General features: G+C 40.4%; 2 protein-coding genes across 3 annotated transcripts; one reads left to right on the forward strand and one right to left on the reverse strand.

The window, feature by feature from the left end:
* Positions 1-9280: 9280 nt before the first annotated feature.
* On the reverse strand, positions 9281-13514 carry tmem182a (transmembrane protein 182a). The gene is made up of 5 exons (XM_062565244.1): positions 13133-13514; positions 11879-11981; positions 11446-11544; positions 11226-11363; positions 9281-10555 (listed from the first exon to the last, which is right to left on the reverse strand). The coding sequence occupies exons 1-5, from the start codon at positions 13274-13276 to the stop codon at positions 10332-10334; spliced, it is 708 nt and encodes a 235-aa protein (XP_062421228.1). The 5' UTR covers positions 13277-13514; the 3' UTR covers positions 9281-10331.
* Positions 13515-14901: 1387 nt separating this feature from the next.
* Positions 14902-21112, forward strand: mfsd9 (major facilitator superfamily domain containing 9). Of its 2 annotated transcripts, none has more exons than XM_037489382.2 (6): positions 14902-15245; positions 16130-16217; positions 16781-16824; positions 18392-18521; positions 19057-19266; positions 19345-21112. In XM_037489382.2, the coding sequence occupies exons 1-6, from the start codon at positions 15159-15161 to the stop codon at positions 20208-20210; spliced, it is 1425 nt and encodes a 474-aa protein (XP_037345279.2). In that variant the 5' UTR covers positions 14902-15158; the 3' UTR covers positions 20211-21112. The 2 variants fall into 2 exon arrangements, with proteins under 2 accessions (XP_037345279.2, XP_037345280.2); XM_037489383.2 differs by having other exon boundaries at positions 19088-19266.
* The last annotated feature ends 18 nt before the right edge of the window (positions 21113-21130 follow it).

Below are 21130 nucleotides of genomic sequence, written 5' to 3' on the forward strand. Positions count from 1 at the left end.
TGCAATCAAGATAATCCATCACTGTGGCACATAATGCAAAAAAAGATATTAAACTCACTCTAAGAAAATGTATTCACAGGGTCTGAAATGAAAATAAAATGCTGCTTAAGCATTAAGTGAAGGTTAAAACAGGAGACAACAGACGCACCTTCAAACCTGACACTAAGAATACATATTCATTCATTTTTTGATTTTATTTTAACTTGATTAAAATTCATTTTTGCATACCGAAACTGATCAAAATGTACAACATGTTCTCAAAGATGACACGTTGCAATGTGGAATGTATCCTGAAGATGTTCATATCTTAGTGCAATAATGTCTGCCAATTAATGCCTTAAAAGTGGTATTACAGATCAATTAAAAAATGGACCCTTTTTTTGTGAAATGCTACGAGGCACAGTCTAGAAAAATCTACAGTGACATATTTGATCATGGGTTCTTACATTGTAAATTAAAATGAAATAATTAAAAAGCCTTATAAAACGAGAAGATGCTCAATCAATATGAACATAGTGAGGGAACAGATGGCAAGGCAGGAGAGGAAGTGTAGAAGAACGAGGAATGATGACAGATGAGAATGGTTAAATGCAGATCGAGCCAATACACAACAAACTGGCCGATAACAATACAGATGTTCTCAGACAGATGTTGCCAACTGTCTAAATTAGCACATTTTGAAATAGTGTGGTCCTTTCTAGAAAACGTCTTTGGTCTGTTTATGACCAACATTTTCCTCACTAGTGTGGCACACTAACACAATAACAAATCCATCTGTAAGTCTACTCAAACAATTTACAGAAAACTACAGTAAACACTTTAATTTGCATTAGCAAACTGATTAACACCATAACGTTACTGTGAAAGCAGGAGAATAATTGTAAATACTTTAGGGCTTATGTACAAAGGTGGAATTAACATGGTGAGCACGAAGGTGGGTGCTTGGTCAGTAAGGGAGGAGCTGGATAATGATGTGAGACAACAACACACTTGTGGCAAATCATTTCCAAATCTCACAGTGAAACCTCCCAGTTTATGCATTGATGAGGAGACTGTCGCTGAAAGGAACCCGTCCTGCCCCTGCGTCTGCCGAACCGGGGGCCCCTTTGCTCAACACAGAGGCTCCGATGTCCCCATGCCAACAAGCAGGTGTCCTTTGTCCCCGTGTGCAAGAGACGGCCACGACATCTTGTGCCGAGGTCACTGCTGGGGTCACACAGAGGCCCATTCCAACAGAGCGGCGGAGTAACTAAATCCATCTGGCCGGGTCTGGGGTCAAATTTCTTGTTTTACGTGACATTGTTGATCAAGTTGGACGGTAGTATTTAAATTTCCAATCGCGCATGCATGAGGAACTCATTGCCAACAGCGCTAACAGAGAGAAACAACGGCGAAAGCGCTGACAGAACAGCGTTTGCCTGAAGGGGAACCGGAGGGCGGGTGCTCCCGCGCACCATGTGACTGTTGGCTGCAACCGTTGTATGAGAGCGTGCTAAAGCACCAAAGGCCTGTCAACAAAACAATTCAAATCAAGTCATTTTAAACGCTTCCAGAGAGGCCGATCACAGTGGTTATGTAGAATATTGTGATCAGTTGTTTCAAAGGCAGCTCTCATGTCTACAAGAACAGCCCCCTTTGTTCCAAAGGGCCGTTGAGAACTTGGGTGTTATTTCACAACCGGGACTTGTCCTTATACCCTGTACCGAAACATAACCAAAATGTTATTTGGGTTCAGGAAATTGGTCATTTGAAAAATTTGATCTACTCACATTGGTTTCTGTGTTGAATGGGCTGTTTATCTCAAATTCAAAAGACCAAAAATTAAGATGAATAGAAAACTAACTAACTGATGTTTCAACCTTAATGTTGCTTTTATCTAAATTTGTGTAAAATTTGCTCGACAATAAATCTGAGTCCACAATGTTATTTGATGAATCTAATTTGGGATACAAAAATAATGTCATGGCTCTAAAAATTGAGTTTTCTTATTTATGATTGCAGTGGTAGCTCTGTCCGAACAATCATAGTCCAGATCATAGTTGTGTTAACATGGAACATTTAAATGACTTGTTTTCTACATGCACACAAATTGAAATCGTTAATATGTAAATATTAACCATCGTTAAACATCAGCGCACAAGTCGTCATTAACGTGTGTGTGTGTGTGTGTGTGTGCTTGTGGCTCGCTGAAAAATGTATATCTGTGATTATTCATATCATTCAGAAGAATGATTAAATATTCCTTTTACCCTGAGAGCAGCGAAGCAAATGAACCACGGCTAGGCTCTAAATGGAGCTGACAGATCTTTTAAATAATGTTTATTTATCATCGGTAACATTTACCAGTCTTCGTATGGTCCCTCTGGCTTGTGACTTCCACTGACTGAAGCCCAGCAGCGTCCCTCGGCTGACATTTCCACTCTACTTTGTGATACTCTGCATAACTTTTCAGAACTTTGTGGTTGGTTTTTCGGGGCTTTTCTCCTCTTCGGTTCATCTTCAGAAAATAAATGTGAAAGAGAAGGAGCGAGGGTGCAGTGAAGGGAGGTGATCCAGTAAAGGAAAGGAAAACAACGGATGCTCAGCAGAGGAAGAACATGTTTCTTGTTCTGTGACACAGATGTAGAAATTCTCTGAGCCTTCCTGCATTTTAAATAATAGCACCAAACATAGGTTTCATGACATATTAAAAGAGATGTTTTTACAACTAGGTATCTAAATATAAAGGCAATCTAAGTTGTTATTCAGATGTATAAATTAATAAATGAATATATGAACATATTCATCTGTTATCTACATGGAGATACATTATTCACTTCCTTCTACTTTCCCAAACAGCCAAGCTACGGATATCATTATACTTCAATTAATACAAAGTACTCTTACCATTGCAAAACCAAACGCCACACACTCGCTGCAAGATTTTACTTTCAAGCAATGTCAGCCCTACTTGGGGTCAAAAGGATAATTTTGCAAGTTAAACCAGTATAAAAGCACAGCGGCAGCGGATGAGGACACACATGAAGGCTGTAGAGGAAGAAAAGGGACGTAGTAACGTTACTCTTTAGGCTTTAACTTTGAAACTTCAAGCAAGAAAAGGACTGTTTGTCGTCAAAGCTGCAGAAAGGATTAAAAAAGAAATCAGAAGGTAGAGTACTCCGTTGCTTTTATTATAGCTTTCTGTGTCTTTTGACCTGACTTTCACTGTTTTTGTATGAATACCTTAGGACTGAAAATGTAAAATTAGGTTCAACAGTGTTTTCAATTACTGCCCATAAACGTTCATTTTGTCGTCAGTTTACTTCACTTATTTCTTGACTACTCTTCCTGTAATCAGAGCTACAATACTACAGTGTAGGCTACATGTATTACTTCAGTGAGACAGATTTTCTGTTCATGTCAGTGTTGCTGAATCTCAGCACAAGAAATGTAGTCAAACTGCAACTTCAGCGAAACATCCCCGACGTCAGTATCCAGCCGACGTGACCCTGATGTCTGTACAGATGTAGTTTGAGTGTTAATAACAGGCCCGCGTTGGCTTTGCTGTAATTTCAATACATAATACGCAATTTTCATAAATGTTACTCTAATGAAGTGAGGTTGCATATGAAGCAACTTTTATGAATACACATGAAGACTGAAACGAAGGGAGTGGAAATCATTAATATGTTTACATTATAATTTTATGTCTTTTTATTTAAATATGCTAAACAATGTTTGTGCTGATTTTTTTTGTTGAACCAATTTGCACATTGTGACATGCTTAAGACTAACAGACATGACAATGCCCTCTTGTGAGATGTCATTAATAAACATGTGCAAAATTAAAACTGACTGAGGGGAGTGGTTCAGCAGAACGGAACGATATTTAGATTGTTCCATTGAGACACACTGCATGCACAATGAAAGGTCTAAAGCTGTGGGAAGCGAGCCTGTGAGAGAGTATTTTATTCCATAAAAATAGTCTCTATATATTTACATATTGTATCCATTTTTGTTGTGAATACCTTCTTTTTTAACATAGTTTTATTTTAAGGAATGATACATAGACATAATAGCAAAGGAATGACAAATTAGTGATCTACAAAGAAACAAACATATGGTCATGGTATGGGAGAAAGCTGCGTGTATGTGCATGTAGGTGTGTGTGTGTGTGTGTGTGTGTGTGTGTGTGTGTGTGTGTGTGTGTGTGTGTGTGTGTGTGTTTGTGTGTGTATGCATATGTTTGTGTGTGTGTGTATGTGTTTGTGTGTGTGTGTGTGTGTGTGTGTGCCCGAGCCCTTTTGAGATGAAAAACATAGTGTGAATACCCTCTTGACAAATTTACTATGTCTCTTTTTCTGTTGAAATTATATATTATACAATTGTACTGAATATTATAAGAAATGTTTTGACACTGTGAGTAACGTGTAAATTAATTTAAATGTTTAACAGTTAAAGGGGATGCACTCCATTACTTTGAGAGGTAATTCTAATTGTTAGAAATCATCAAATTTCAGCATGAAATCTTCCTTTGTCAAATACATGTAAGGCCTGACTTACTGTTGAGATGTGGACAGAGAGGAAGTGTAACGAAACTCCAACTGATGTCTGCCTCTCTGCTACAACACTGCATAAAAAATGATATGCAAAAGGTACTTTTAAATATTCATGACCGAATCTATTGGCTGTGTGTACAATAGCATTAATTAATTGCTGGAGGGGAAGCCATAGCCAAATAAGGAGCTGAAACAAAGCAATCCCAAAGAAAGAATTGAAACCTGAGACATCTCCATAGAGGGTGCTAACACAGCAAACAGCATTGGATGTTATACTTAACATCCACAGTAATAATTTGAGTGTAATCCAGTATTGAATGAAATTTCTTTGTTTAGGATTTGAGTATATATATATGTCTCATTTAGAATGTATGAATATTCAAGGGAAAGATGGTTGGAGAGTCCCAATCATCTCCTACACTGTTGCTCTGGCAGTTAAAAGAGGGCCGCTGAGAGGAGTTTCGCTGTGAAAGACATTAGCATGCCTTTGAAACAAGAGACCTTGAGTATGAACAAGGGCTATACATACGCACTTTGGAATGCAATTTATATGCACAAACTGGGGTGTGAGGCCAGAGGATGTTGGAGGGGCAGAAAGGATCCACTCAGCACAGGTGTAGCTTTCACTGGCCAACTAAGTAGTACCTGTTTTTATACCCCCGGTGCCTCTTTGAGCATCAGTTCCTCTGAACCTACAGTCTCCGTTGGAACCGAAAAGATAATTTGTGAGCTTCACGGCTGTTAGATTTTCTTAAAATTCCTGAATGATCTGGAAGAATGGTGTTTTTACTTTTTGTTTTGTGTCTCAAGCAGAGGACCAATACGAAAGTGTTGATTTTCAACTGTTTGTTTGACGACCTGAGTTACTTTTTGTGCCACTGCCACCGGTGACCTATGCGCTCAACTCTTTGAATTATGCATGGTGATTATACAACGCAGTCCTCTGAATTGTAAATTCTCACAATTATACAGCCCATTGTCTATTCATTATTTCAAAACGAATGGGAAATTATGTAAAACTATCTCTAAAGAGGAAAGCAGCGTGTAATATGACTTGCCATATTGTTCATGCAATTCAAATACTTAGCTTTTTCAGAGAGATAAAAGTAATCAGATTTGGATGAAATCTGACTTGCATGTCATGTGGGATTATGATACATTTGGAAGATAAGCTATGATAACTACGTGCCGTGAGGTAAGCGCACTCAGGCAAAGAGTGTTTTCCAATTAACTCAAACTTCCTTCAAGGTTAAATATACAAGTGTTGACTGAGAGTCAAACTTGTGTTTTTATCTCAAGCAGACAAGAGAAGGACTCAAACATGTCACACAGTATCTCTGAGGGCTTTCTTTATCTTTAGAGCAGATACTCTCCCAAATTCAGACCCTGCAACAAAACTCTACCAACAGTCTAGACTCCCAACTGAAGGCACATTCATTGCCAGAGGCCTCTGGAAGTGCTGAAAGTCAGCTCAAATTTAGTTTTGCTCCCTCAGTGACTTTCTCTCAAATTTCTAATATAATCTATTTTTTATGAGTTGGATTTTCATTATTTGGTGGTCTTTCTTTGCACCGCCTCTTAAAAATGTCTTGCTTATATAGTATACTGTAGGTGTTTGATTTGAATGATCTTTGTGCAGTTTCACATAGGAATCTGATTTCAATTTCATGTGTTCAGCACGTGTGCGTGTGAGCAAGCATTGTTCTCTGACATCACTAGTTTGAACTAGTTTGAACACCGATCTCGGTTAAATATGCAAATTGTACAAGAGGGAAGTGGAAACTTGAACCTCCAACTCAAATGTACTGTTGCACAGGAATGGACTTTTCTTCAAACTACAACAGCAAAAATCCTAAAAAGAACAATATATATGTATATATATACATATTAACATATATTGACATATGTGTCCGGGGGAAATCTTTATTTTAATAATCCATTAATTTTTGTTATTCCATTGAGCATCCATTCATAGTAAGTTTGGTTTTGAAAGTGCAACACTAATAAGGTTTTATTTTACAACTACTAAAGTACTTTTGTCTGATCTGAAGTAGCATTTTTAAAACTGTCAATCAAACCGATTTGGTTAAAAATGTATTTATAATCTGTCTTTATGTTTCTTAAATGCTGTAATTGTCATTATACAAGTTTACCCAATTTCAGAACCTAATAATAAAACCTTACTTGAGCACAATTTTGAAAGCAAGGTTCCTTTTTTCAGTAGACATCATATATCCACACACATAAATAGAGGAATATTAATATTTTGATGAATGAAACACTTAAAAATAATTTTTAAAAACCTATTTTTGTCCCTATATGTCGCACACATTCTTTGAACCAGAAACACACTCTCCTGCTCAATTGAAAACCTTGCTCATAATTATACTTTCATAATAATGTAGCTGTGATTGATTTTTGCTCGATGTACAATATGTACAGAGTTTCATGTACATATTGACAAAATGCACTGCATGTTGCACTGCACACTGGGGAAAAAATGTCTTTCCTCCCACATCAGGATCAATCAACACAGCAACAAAGCATTTCCAAAGGTTGCATTTTGCACTGAGTATCAGAACAGAGCATATTCTAAGTAGATTACAGTAAATAAACACAGTACAAATAATTTCTGGAGAAAAAAGAATGTGTGGATTACGATTCACTCCGTCTTCTTTTTAAACAAGACCTTTGCTGTTCTGTCTGGCCACCGTTTCCTTTATTGAATTAACATTCCGGTCGACGAGACAACAATCAAGCAGCCCGATGGTTGTCCAGACGGGAAAATGTATTGCTCAGTTTTTCCGTGGCGGTGACAATTTAAATAGCAAAAAAGTGATGTAACAAAGTTTCTTATGAGGAGGACTATGAGCTGAACGTTGGCTCTCTAAGTATTTTGTGTTTTCTCCTCAACAATATTAATGTTAAATCCATATTTCACACACATGGAACCAAAGGACATGTATGTGGGATGTATGTGGGATGATTCATTTCACTAATATAGTAATTATGTTCTACTATGCAATATTTAACGCAGAAATTTGACTGCCAACCAATAATAAAGTGTTTTACAGTGAAAGGAAATTGCTTTGACCGTGAATTTCATGTTCTTATCAAATACAGGTAACTGTAATTTTAAATATTAACAATTTGGATAATTGTACATGTACACGAGTTGCCGTATTAAGTGTAAGTAGATACGCTTGTTGTTTTGTTGTCCTTTGTTATCATATAATATATCATCTAATTTTCTGCATAGTGTGAGTGTATGCTATGCTCTGCTATGTTTTGTCCATCTAAAAGAGATTCATGTGATTATGTTTGTTAAGTTCAGTGTCTTGCATGTCCTTGCTTTGGATGAACAGACTATAAGGGAGACTGATATTTGCTGTCTCTCCTCCTCTGGAAGTGTGACCCTCTCATCCTCTATCTTCCCTCATCCGCTATTCTCCTCCTCACCTCCGGCTGCTGAGCACAGGTATTTGTTTAGGAATCTCTCAGTGGAAATTATACTCCATCTCGGGCGCTCCCTATCAACACACAATTATCATGGGCAATCATGCAGAACAGTGCCGAATTCAGCTGGGAGTCTGATGACATTACTGACTGCAAGGCCCGGCTTCTTCTGGAGGTACTCTGCACCACACCTGCATAAAACCTCCCTATTTCTCTCTCTCTCTCTCTCTCTCTCTCTGTGCTCCATCACTCCCTCTTAATATCTCCCTCTCTCACATACTCTTACTTGGATTGAGATGTTGTTATCTTATTAAGACTTCATTTAAACCAGAACGTCCATTAGACAAGATCTTTTTTCACTGGGGTACTTTGTTAAAAGGACCTCGCCAATCAGACCCAAGACAAATCTAAATCGTTATCTCGTAATTTATTGATATAAGCAAACCCCTTTTGGCCATCTAATGACTTGTAGTTGTTTCCCTCGGTGTGGCTTCCCATGTGACTCAAGTGAAATTTGAGGCAGCTTCTCTTAGACTTCTCTTAGACTGCAGACAGATACTTGAAATTTCAGGAATTTGGAAGTGTGAATCTTGTTCCTAAGTGTCCTCTGTGAAGGTAAAGTCAATCTCACACAAGTAATCAATGCCTTACATTGTGTCGCACCCCCTGCATTCTGTGGCAAACCACAGATGCATTTCCTTATGTATGATAAGCATATTATAAAGCTGGAAAGGCACATAGTTGATACAGACACATGAGAATTGACACGGCAGTCCATTCAGATACTGATCAAATGCTCCATTCATGAGTGAAATTACCATGCGTCTGTCAACCAAGGTGTGAATTATTTCATCTACAGAACCTAACTCTGAAATTGTGATTAAATGCATAACGCCACATACTCCCCTGACAGACTCGATAAGCAGAATAGGAATTCTGCCTCTAAACTGAACCTTAAGTAAGACAGTACTGCCCTCTTGTGTTATATTTGCTGAATGTTTTGTGATTCCAGACCTTTGTTACAGTGATCGCATTTCATTGCATAAATACCAACAATAATTAATTTATCACATGTATAAAATGCGTCCCTTTGATTGGTCACTACTCTGACTTAATTCAGTCAATAGAATTGAATGGTCTTAAAAACTGTTGATACTGTTTCCTGTTGCACCAAGAAACCTCTTCCACTCACTTCAATAGAACTCTTGATTTTGGATGGACGACGTACCTGAAGCCTCCACTCAGGAGTGCACAATTCTCGGCTTTGGTCAAGTAAGAAAAGTTAGGACCTTTTTAAGCCAAAGCTTTTTAATTAGCAAACAGAAAACAAAACCAAAAAACATTTAGGTGGACAGACATGGTGAATTATTTCAGAGCCCTCACAACACACTTAACAGCACATGTAGATGACAAATCAGGCAACATGGATATAGCAGTTACATACATGAAAATAAATAATGCTTCAAACTCGATTTCTAAATAGAATAAGATGTACAATTCACATACTGGTTGAACAATAAAAAAGAAAAAATATATATTGATATGGACAAACTCCAATGATAGTAGAGCATACCTTTGCACTTCATACTGAGTTACTCACCTGATGAAAAGTGTTTGGTGCCGCTGACCACCACGCTGGCATCGATGACTCCGATTAGCAAAACAAAATACAGAAGGCAGAGGGTTTTTTACATTACAACAGGGCGATAATGAGTTGAGTCATGCCTTTCTTTCACGCTGACACCGCGTTGTGCACAAAGTACTGAGTTGAGACAAATGTGCTGTCCTACTGTGGTAAATAGTCACCAGAATATGAAACCAGGACAAGGCCACAGCTAAAAGTAGTCCCTCAACAAATGCACTGTCCTGTTTGAAAAATAACTATAGTGCCCGGACGTTTGAGGAATTATTTATTTATTTATTTATTATATTAAACTACTAGTTTGGATCTTGTCTCTTCCCGAGATTTGTGGAAAAAAACAAAAATGTAGAATATCAAGCATTTAAATGTTCTCCAAAAACTGTGGCCAACAAAAAAAAAACCTTAAGCAATTTCAGAACTTTTTACATTTTTCTGAACATACACTCATAACCTCCACAACCACCAACACATAAATTAAAGACACGTGTTACGCACCACACATATTGATGCTGTTGGTGCAGGTATACTGAGAATAGCAGACAACTGTGTGTACTATGACATAGCTCAAATAAAAGTAGCTCAGGCTGTAGTGATGATGTTACTCAGCAGTGAGTGGTCACAATGATTTCACCCTGGAACAAACTAAAAACACTCCAACCACCTCCAGCCCCCACCCTACTGTAACCTGCTGCTGCTCAGGAAGAAATCTGGACGGTCCGGCCAATGAGGAGGAAAAGAAGGCCGGCCAGGAGGCAGAAGAAGATGCCGATGGGGGCGAACATGAAGGACAAACCATAGTTGAGGGACAGATGGAAGTCTCGACCCCGAGTAGAGCGCTGGTGTTCTATGTAGACATCGACCACATCCAACACCTGCACCCACAGCACGTACATCACCACCACGCAGAGCAGGAAAAGACCTGGTGCAGAGAAGGGTGGCACGGAGAGGGATTTTTATACCAACCGATGAATCCCAAACAGGCCACAAAAATAATTATTCACCAGTAGTGGGAGAGGAATTTGGATCCTTACAGTAAGTAGGACTACCAACACATACAATTACAAGTAACAGTCTGGATAATCTCAGTTTTATTCATGGTACTGCTGCAAATAGCGACTACAGGTCATTTTTTATTATACATGACATCATTATGTTGATAGTACACCTGCATCAATGGCTGAGCAGAATTTCACTGTTGCTGGTCGAGGTGCAGTTGGTTCTAGCAAAAAGTCCAATGATAAGGCGTCGTGAAATGAAGTCTTTTCTGCAGCATAATTTCGAATTTTGGAATATTATACGTGGAATAACTTTTACTGTTAGTAAACCATCTGAGGATCCTACATAGGGAAATGTGTCTTTTGTAGAACTTCATACTTCAAATAGATAGTGTCAGAAATCTAAAGAAGAAGGAACCACCGGTGTACTACTAAACAATGCAATGGATAGAATTTAAAAAACTTGTTGTTTGTCAAAAAACTTTTTGGAAAATAAACTAGTTCCTAACTAAAATTATAAAATTAGGAAGAAATCTAAGTACCTCAAAATTCAAACAAGTGCACTTGGTTACTTAAAGAATTTAAGAGCCTTACCTGACGTCAGGAAGAGGCCGCCCCCTGCTTTATACAAGCGGCCGCTGGCGAACGGAGCAGCACAGATGATGAAGAACCCACCCAGCACTACAGCTGCAACACCAATCAGCATAAAAATGCTCCAGAAGCCTCTGTAGACTGGACAACCGAAATGTTAGTCAATTGTATCACTGAGGATAAATAACTCAATCTGTACAAATCTAAGTAGATGAACACTTACTGATTGCCGAATTGTGATCCGTGGCATTGTGTGTCTGCTGAGACACAGGGAATGGGAAGAGGTAGGCGTGCATGCAAACTTTTGAGTGAGGCTGATTGGCTGAAGAGAGATGGAAGAAATCCATGCAGAAAATAAATCAAATTTAAACACTGTCAATTTGCTTTGTTAGAGAAGACCAAGATTAGGATCATTTAGGGGGGACTGGAGGGTCTCACTGGTCTATTACACTGCAGAAACACTTGTAAGGTCACAATGTAAGATAACATACTTAACCCATACATCATAAAATGCTTCTTAATAAGGTATCAACAATGATCCATGTTGTTATTCTTATTTATAATAGTAAGAGATGTAACATCTTGCTATACCACTTCAATGCTGTGTGTTTTGAGATAACAGCGGGCCAACGAGGGTTAACCGTTGTGTCACTTACTGAACCAGAGATTCCACATCAGGTTGTCGTCACCTGCGTTACCTCGAAACGAACACTTCCAGAAAAAGCCTTCATGGTACAGAGTGATGTTACTACTGCCTTCCTGCAACAACAAAGAATTAATAATACTTTATCACATAATACATCTGGACTTGATTTGTACATGCAGATTCACAAATGGACCTCTAGCTCATCTGTGGATGTGATCAAAGACCAAGAGCTGTCACCATACCACGTGAGGCAGGTGTACAGTGTGTCACCACAGTGGCAAAGAGCAGCTGCTTAGTGAGGTCAAGGGTCGAGCTGAGCAAGCTCGTCCAACCTCATGTAGGTTTGGGATGGTGCAGAGCGAGCGTGCAACGGATCACTGGTGGTGACCTTTTTTGCACGGGAGCCCAAATTGCCGGTTATGTCTTTCATTCAACTCCTCTCAGGGTAGTAAAAGCAGAGGCTCCAGCCATGATGACATTGGACCTTAGTTTCACTAGTCAAGGTTATCAATCATATTCAGATTTGACTTATTTTTGAATTTTTGAAACCCAGTTGAACGAGGACATTTTTAAGATAAACTAAAGAGGTAAAAAAATTCTTACAATATAACGAATATTTTTTTTTTCTTTTGGTTATAGATATCTGAACAAAATAATTTAAGAGAAATTCACATAATTTAATTGTATATATAAAAAGAAAAAAAGTTGAGGACCAGTACTGCATGATGCGAATAATCGTACTAACCTGAACCTTTTTATGTAATTGCACAAAAAAAATGCTTTTGTTAATTGGCTAAAAAAACAAACAGATCTTCATATCGTATTAAAACTGTATACGTGCTACTTTTATTGTGGTGATATCATGTCTTATTTCCAGTTTCAGTTCCACTATGAAAAGCTAGGTATGTTTAGTCTGTGATATTTAATACAGTGTCATACCACTGGGACTACTGGAATTTGCATCTCGATCTCAGGGGCACAAGTTATTGCTCAATCACTGCAGAGCTGCACACACATTACATTTAACAACGTCTGATTACATGAAGACATCCTACAGGATAATTGGAGCAACTGATTACAGTTTCTATGAGAAGAAGTGACGGATACTATAGTTACCTTGAGAGTTTAATAATGCGTCTTCAAAACGTACACTAATGCTTATGTACTATACAAAATAGCACTGTGAACTAATATCAGTTCATGGGGTTACAAATACACTCACGCAAACTAATACTCTAGACATAAAACAAATTATAACACCCACCTGCACGGTCCCATCGCCAACAGATCCCTCCGAGCAAGTCTCTGAGGCAAGCAGCCAGTAATCAGTTCCAAACGAGAGCAGGATGAACACGGCTGCCAACGCCCCGAAGAGCCCTGCGAAGAACAACGCAACGCTAAGCTTCATGGTCCGGGGAGGACCAGCCACTCGGCTGCTGGGTGCACACGCTTGGACTGACTTTCTTCTTCAGCTACAATGAGAACGTGAGAAAAGCAGAGGTGGAAACTCGTGGTTCACCCACTGAGGTGATTGTTTATGCTGATAATGGATCTTGACTCTTCTCCTGTCTCTCTGTCTGTGTTGTGGGAGGACAAGGCTGAGCACATGACTCCTCTGGACCCTACCCGGGTCTGTGGTCGGCCCCTCAACCCCCACCCCCCGCGCCTCCACTCCCACCCACACCCTGGGGGCTATTTTTGGGGTCTGACTGAAGGCGGCTGCTTCACCCCCAACAAACCCCACTGTGGGGCTGAGTGTGTGAAGCAGTTGGGGACCGTGAAGGGAGGGGATCAACGCAGAAATAACTGGTGGCAACTGGACACCCATCGTCCGCACGGGAATGTCAGGGCAGGGCGAGACTGAAAGGACAGAAAAAGACACACATTTAAACACATATTTCAGATTAATTTCCAGTAAATGGGGGAGGATGACCGTTACTGTAAATGTTCCCTTACTTATTTTCAGTTGCATCGTACTCTATAAAAACATAGTTAATCATCATTTGGTACTTTATGAACAGTTAAATTGATCATTTTAGATATAATACTATAATTATTTCTTTAAAATGACTTGATGAACAACAGAAAAAACTTGTTTAGAAAGTAAAGTAACAGTAAACACTTTATTGTCTTTGACAGCAAAAAATATTTGGGACACAATGGGACTACAATTTTTGCTTTTCAAGTTGGTAAATGACGGTTTTTATTATTATGAAATCATAGTAATATATTGGTTCCTAGTTTTAACTCCATTGCACTCATTCACCGTATATAGCTGTTAAAATGTGAAACTCGGGTTGTGGAACTTTACTATTTGAGGTGCTTCATAAACTACAGTAAAGTGGCTGCAGGTACTTATACTTATCTTTTTTTACTTAACGCTAGAATGTGTAATTTTTCTGTAACAGTCAAATGTTCTCAATGGCAAACTTCTTGCCAGTAAGTCTTCAACATCATCCTTAAATCTTTGCTAGTGCAGATTATAATGGGTTGGACATCCAACATCGTCCAGTAGGTGGTAGAAAAGCGTCGTATCTCAGTTTATGTCAGTGCTCAAAATTAAAAAATAATTATGAACTTAATAGTATTTAACCTAAAACTGGTAATTTGTTTCGTGCTTATCACACACACACACACACACACACACACGTAGATGTTTATACATGTTTGTTTAGCCTTTCCGGCATAATACTAACGTATTAATTGACCGTATGTGCTTAGTCTTTGAATCTAAATTCACTGTTTTAATTCTAAATAGGAACCCTAAGTAAAAAAAACCCTTCTCAGCTGTTAATGAACCCTGGCTGCTCCATGTCCCTGAGCAAGCACCCAACCCCTAACTGCTCCCCGGGCAGGCCTTACCGCTGCACACGGTGCACAATGTTTTCAAAAAAAGAGAAAAAAAAAAAAGGTTAGAAATGCAAGGTAATTCGCGTTGGATAAGAGAGCTAAATGGCACGTATTAACCGATTCACTAGTGTGACGTCAGTGGGCGATACCAGCTGGCAGAACAGCCACGGGGAGATCGTAAAAAACTCCACGGAAGTTCAACACCTGAGAGAATAACTGCGCGTCGAATTGTCGGTGTCATTCCAAAATGTCACTATCTCTCTGAGACCCGCCATATTTCACAGCTGTGACATTCGGGCACACATTTAGCAGCGAGCCGTGTCTCCTCACTTCCTGCCCGGGACACCTCCGCCTGGAAAGGAGAGGAGCTCGCTACCGTGTCTGGATAAATCTGAGCGGAGCTTCCCTTCCGGCTCCAGCCGTGCTGTCACATCGGGAGGATGAACGACCAGAAATGTAGCGCCTTATTTCAGAAACCAAGGGGACGGACGCGGATTATACAATGCATCTATGTGGTGGGCTTCATGGTGAGTAGCTGGTGGAGACGTCACAAGGGATTTCAGGCTATGTTTCCATAACTCAGAGACGTGATGTAAAACAACAAACAAAAACGTTTCATTATTCACTTATTGGAAATATGCAGTTATACATGGGTGTTTTCAGGGGATTAAGAATGTATTGATGTCTTAAAGGTTGTGTACTATTCCTTTTAACCTTATTCTTACCCTTGCACATATGAAGGAATCCCTAAACACTCACCTGTAATACATAGCTGCAGTACTATTTCAAATCTTCATGCATGGTTTGCAGTTTTTGTATTAAGTTAACTATGTTACCTGGTGACAAACGTTTTCTATCTGTAATAATAATGTAATATATAAAAAAGTCCACTGGTGGCAACAAAACACCATGGTTGATCATGTACTGTTGTATTTTTTCCTTTAAAGATGTGTCAAACATATTTTTAGGGTACTATAAATTACATTGAATGCTATTCATGTTTTCATATCGATTCGGTTTGCACATGCAGTTTGAATGATATCACCTCATCAGGTCGGGAGCTACTAAATAAGGTATCTTATTTATCATGGCGGCATTCTTTTCAGAGGTTTTTTACAGTGAAATTATCATCTAATTAAAGGTAACTCCAGGCGGCTCTGGTTTTTGGCCGACACCAACCACTGAGTTAACAATAATGCCTGTGACAGTTAGGCAATTGGTTAATGAGCAGTTCCAGAACTCTGTATGAACTGCTGTGTGGCTTCAATAAAGAGTTTGGCAAGAGTTGCCCTCATCTCAGCAAAAGATCCTAGGTACCGGTTATACATGTTTTTCTTCTTCTGTTCAGAGGCGTCTGGTGTGATGGCCTCATTTCTGATTTCTTTCTGTTTAACTTCCTTGTTTGCTTTAGGACCTGTTTGGCGTGAGTATGATCATACCTCTGCTGAGCCATCACGTGAAGGCCCTTGGAGCAAGCCCCACTGTGGCTGGTATTGTAGGTAAATTGTAATTTATCCAGTTAAAATTTTAAGTTATAATTGGGAAGACAAGCTGAAAATGATCGACTTGACAGAGTCAAAATGGACAGAGAGGCAGATAATCAAAGGTTTGGTCAAAATGTTTCTCAAAAAAGTCACAATGTAGTGCAAACAAGTATCTCTGAAACCTTAGCAGAAACATTAGGGAGAACAACCGGAGACGGATTCCTAATGAGAGAGTTGATGTCATGTATTAAATTAGAAGGAAAACTCAATGATTTATGATATTATTTGATGATGGAAAATAATAATTGGTTTGAGACGAAATAAAAACAACATAGTGTTCCTAAGCTTTAGTGAGGTTTGACTTGAAGTTTGAGTGTGTGTGTGTGTGTGTGTGTGTGTGTGTGTGTGTGTGTGTGTGTGTGTGTGTGTGTGTGTGTGTGTGTGTGTGTGTGTGTGTGTGTGTGTGTGTGTGTGTAATAACCGATAATGTCCTCTTTTCCTGTTCTTTAAATGTAGATATTTTATTGTTGCACATTGTCTTCGAGTGGAAATTCAAACAAATTCTGTAACTCCTGCAGGAGCTACGTATGGGATCTTACAGCTCTTCTCAAGCACAATAGTTGTAAGTATTGACTTTGTTTTTTTCCGGAAAGTCTCTAACCCCCATTCAGCCTCTCCTCATGGACAAGGCATGCTCACTGTTAGTTGCCAAGTGGTTGCATTCCATGTCATCTCTGGCATTTTGTGAAAACAATAAACACTGACTGGTAACAAACCGCTCTCTGCACATTCACACAACCGACACCTGGTTAGCAGCAGACAAAAAAGCATCCCTCTATCACAGGAATATATATTTTTATCCTTCCTCTGACTGGACACGGTGGATTTGTTCCTCTCGGCGTTAATCCGTTTTTTCAAATGTTGGATGAAGTCGAAGCCTTGATGATTGAAACCTTGTCCCAACTGTTAAGTCGTCCAAAAAATGCAGCCAATGTACTTTACAACAAGCACAGCATCTGACACAAGATGCTCTCAGCTTTCCACGTCTTTCTCCTGCTGCCTGAAATTGGGTTAATTCTCGGGGGTCATGCGACCAATTAGACAGATAAGCAGTCAACTGTTGTTTCCCGCGTGCAGACCGGCTGAATCCTGATAAACGTAGCGATACATGAACAGCAGGGACTCAATGATAATCCCACCAGGCTACACCCAGAACACAGCAAACTCAATTGGTCCTAATTTCATTATTTCATCAGGTGCGCGTGTGTGTACGTGTGTGTGTGTTTGACAAAGAGAGAGATGGCAGGGTGCATCCTTCCACTAGATGTTTTTTTTACCGAATGAAAAATGTAGTTTGTGTTAGTGTGGCGATTATCTTTTATGCTGTGTGAAAGTTCTGGTGTGGCCACACAATATTCATAAGATGCAATTCCAACTTTGCATAGATGTATCACATTAAACCTCACTGTTAGTAACAATAAACTGCACCCGAGTCAGAGAGGACACTGTGATGTCAGATGAGATATTCCTTTATTAGTCCCACAATGGGGAAATTCACAGCATCGCGGCAGCAAAGTGGACAGTGCACACACAGATACTTGGTAAAAAAAAGAGCAGCAGTAATAAGTAAGTAGGTAAAGAAATTTATTATAATGATAGACAAAAATAAAAAAGAAGTGCGACCACAATAACTAAATATACTAGGACCTAAATAAAGTTTATGTAGACGTAGTATACCCCAGTGGATATTGCACATTGTGGTTCTTATTGCACATGTATTTCAGTGTTCTTGGTAATGTCCTGTGGTTCACTGGGTGCACACTTGGTTGTGCAACCTGACAGCAGCAGGAAGGAAGGACCTGCCATGCGTCTCCTTCACACACCGGGGGTGAAGGAGCTGTATAGAGCTTCCAGGGTGGTGTTGCTCATAGCTGATAGCTTAGCCATCATCCTCTTGTCACCCACCACCTCCATCGTGTCCAGTGGGCACCCTAGCACACTGCTGGACTTCTTGATGAGCTTATTGAGTCTTTTCCCGTTGGCCGCCGGCATGCTGCTGCCCCAGCAGACCACTGCATATAAGATGGCAGATGCCACGACAACAGAGTCAAAGAAGGACTTCAGGAAAAGCTTTGAACTTCTTCTGCACAGTAGCGTCCTCTGATGTTGATTTCCTGTGTGATTGTCAGGGGAGCTGGAGCGATGTGGTGGGCCGGCGCTACTCACTGCTCACCTGTCTCCTGCTGAGCGCTCTGGGCTACGGGCTGCTCGGCATGTCCACCAGCATCGCTTTGTTTGTCCTCGCACGGATTCCCGTGGGTGAGTCTCAGACTAGTGGAGATATTTTGTGATGTCGCAGTGGGAAAATTATTAGTTATTCACTTATATTCATTATTAGTTATTCCTGGGCTTTTTCCGAATACTTTGACATGACAAAATGGGTTCTGTGTAAATGTTCGATCTGTGATTAACACCTTCTGCTGCCTCAACCAGGGGTTTTTCACAAAAAACTTAGCATAAATCCAAATTAGAATATTTATTTGACCTTGTATGTTTTCATTACTGTCCATCCATTGTTGTTAAGTGCAACAGTTTGTAATTTGCGTTTATAAATAGACCTTTAAATAAAAATTCATTTTGTTGCTAATTTCTCATTCAAGTTATAGGAGGGAAAAAAAAACAATGTTACAGAGGACCTCGTTCTTTGCTCCTGGTAACAACACAATCTTAATTAGTGTTCTGAGAATGTACTGTGTCCAAAATCAGCGCATTCTCATCATTTTCACAAAGCCACAACCTCCATCTGTAAGGCGAGGTCAGTCACTCACTGTGCGTCGACTGTTTTCTGTCTCAGGGCTGTTTAAGCACTCCCTGTCCATCTGCAGAGCTCTGCTGTCCGACCTGGTCTCAGAGTCAGAGCGTCCTCTGGTGATGGGACACTTCAATGCAGCCTCCAGTGTTGGCTTCATTCTGGGTCCTGTGGTGGGCGGCTACCTCACGGAGCACGAAGGCGGCTTTTATACTTCCTCCTTTACCTGTGCAATCATCTTCCTCACTAATGCAGGTGGGTAGATTTAGGAGAGAAATAACAGGTTTATTGCATTTGAAGTCTTTATCTCAGATTATGTGTGTACCCTTACAGGGCTTGTTTGGATGATACCATGGAGCGAGACGCTAATTTACCTGAATGGCAATCACTCCAGGACCAACGCAAGTAAAGGTTGTCATGACAACAACTGCAGTAAGTCGGTTTGCAATGGCTCTCATTCAAATAGTCACGGCCGAACGTCGGCAGCGGAGACGGACCCGGACGCCAGAGCTCCGGAGACACGTGGAGTTGACCCCGGGGGGAGCAAGGCATCCCCGTTCCAGCGTGCCTGGAGACTGCTGTCCTCGGTGGGCTCCAGGATCCACATGGTGGCCTCCTCTGACATGTGGGACCTCTTCCTCATGCGTCTTCTGATGGCTTTAGCCATCATGCTTTACCACAGTAACTTCTCTCTGGCGATGGAGGAGCGTTTCTCACTCAAACCCAAGGTGACGGGTTATCTGATCAGCTACAGCAGCACCTTAGGGGCCCTGGCGGGTTTCCTGGTGGGGCCCGTCACCCAGCTGTACGGCAACAACATGCCTGCTCTGCTTCTCCACTCCACAATTCTCACCTGTTCGCTCATTTTACTGTACGCCGCGGCGCCCAGTGTGTCGCAGGTGCTGCTCACGTCCACATTCTTTGCCATTTCCACCACTATCGGACGGACATGCATCACGGACCTGGAACTGCATAGAGGAGGGGTCCAGGCCAGCGGGACTCTGATCGGGGCTGGGCAGTCTGTGACAGCCGTCGGCCGAGTCCTCGCCCCTCTCCTCTCTGGTCTGGCCCAGGAGTTCAGTCCTTGTGGCCCCCCCAGCGTGGGGGTGATCTTAGCTCTTGCAGCTGTAGGTTTAATGCTCATTCGGATCCCCAAATGGGACAGGAGAGGGATGACAAAAGAAAGCCGAACTGACTGAATTCATTCAAAATCATAGCAGATCTATCCCACAGAGATGTGCTCCTATTGAGGAGGCAGACCAATCAGAGGTTTTCTGCGGATAAATAGCAGAGTCGAAGTGGGAATGACGCGTCCTGTCCCGATGGACCTGGCCGTCTGTAGATGCAACCACATCACTCTCTAAATGGCTTGTCACCACCAGCACTGCAGCACATCGCTCAGGAAAAGCAGTTTCAAAACATTAGGGCCTGGTGTTAGCACATAGTGCTCCGGACCCCTTTGAAACAATGCACACTTTATTTTGAATGTAATTCTCTAAGCACTACCTTGTACAAAGTACTTGGAGTTACCTGTAGCGGTAGATCACACTGTTGTGTTTTGTTGAAAACACCTTACCTCAATGCCAGTTGTTTTTTATGAATGCACTGCTTCCAAATGGTTCCTACGGTGGTATGTGACCAAATCTTTGTTCCATAGATTTGTTCATTCTTAGGATATTTTTAAATTGTACAAATGCTAATATGCAGGCTTACTAGTGTACTGGTTTCCACTGGAACATTTTTTTCATGTGCTTATGTTCAAATATATATAATATCCTAATATACCTTTAGTCACCCTCTGTCTGAAAAGGTCCTTTTCAGGGCTTTCTTTAAGTCCTCCCCCACCTCACAAAAAAGCTGAATGGCTTTTTGCATTGTTTTCTGATCTAAGACCAACTGACTGGGTTGTCTTATTTTACGGTTAAAGGTTTAATAATCTGTCCCCTTTAAGTTAAATTTCAACTGTACTGAGACCCGCTCTTGTTAACTATATACATTTCTGTAAACCTGTCAGTGAAACCATGAAATACATGTCACATCCAGTACTAAACTTTTTGTATCAGAGTCTTGTTGTAAATTAAACTGATATAAATGCTTCATACCTCTGTGTAATATGACC

The sequence above is a fragment of the Pungitius pungitius genome, chromosome 10 (genome assembly GCF_949316345.1).
Source record: "Pungitius pungitius chromosome 10, fPunPun2.1, whole genome shotgun sequence".
Taxonomy (NCBI): domain Eukaryota; kingdom Metazoa; phylum Chordata; class Actinopteri; order Perciformes; family Gasterosteidae; genus Pungitius; species Pungitius pungitius.

Excerpts from the sequence above, each read along its gene's own strand:
- mfsd9 (XM_037489382.2), top strand. The coding sequence starts at position 15,159 with ATGAACGACCAGAAATGTAGCGCCTTATTTCAGAAACCAAGGGGACGG. Across the intron at positions 15,246-16,129 it reads TCTATGTGGTGGGCTTCATG|GACCTGTTTGGCGTGAGTAT; the intron begins GTGAGTAGCTGG and ends TGTTTGCTTTAG. Across the intron at positions 16,825-18,391 it reads TCTTCTCAAGCACAATAGTT|GGGAGCTGGAGCGATGTGGT; the intron begins GTAAGTATTGAC and ends TGTGATTGTCAG.
- tmem182a (XM_062565244.1), bottom strand. The coding sequence starts at position 13,276 with ATGAAGCTTAGCGTTGCGTTGTTCTTCGCAGGGCTCTTCGGGGCGTTG. Across the intron at positions 11,545-11,878 it reads GATGTGGAATCTCTGGTTCA|CCAATCAGCCTCACTCAAAA; the intron begins GTAAGTGACACA and ends ATCTCTCTTCAG. Across the intron at positions 10,556-11,225 it reads CGGCCTCTTCCTGACGTCAG|GTCTTTTCCTGCTCTGCGTG; the intron begins GTAAGGCTCTTA and ends TCTCTGCACCAG.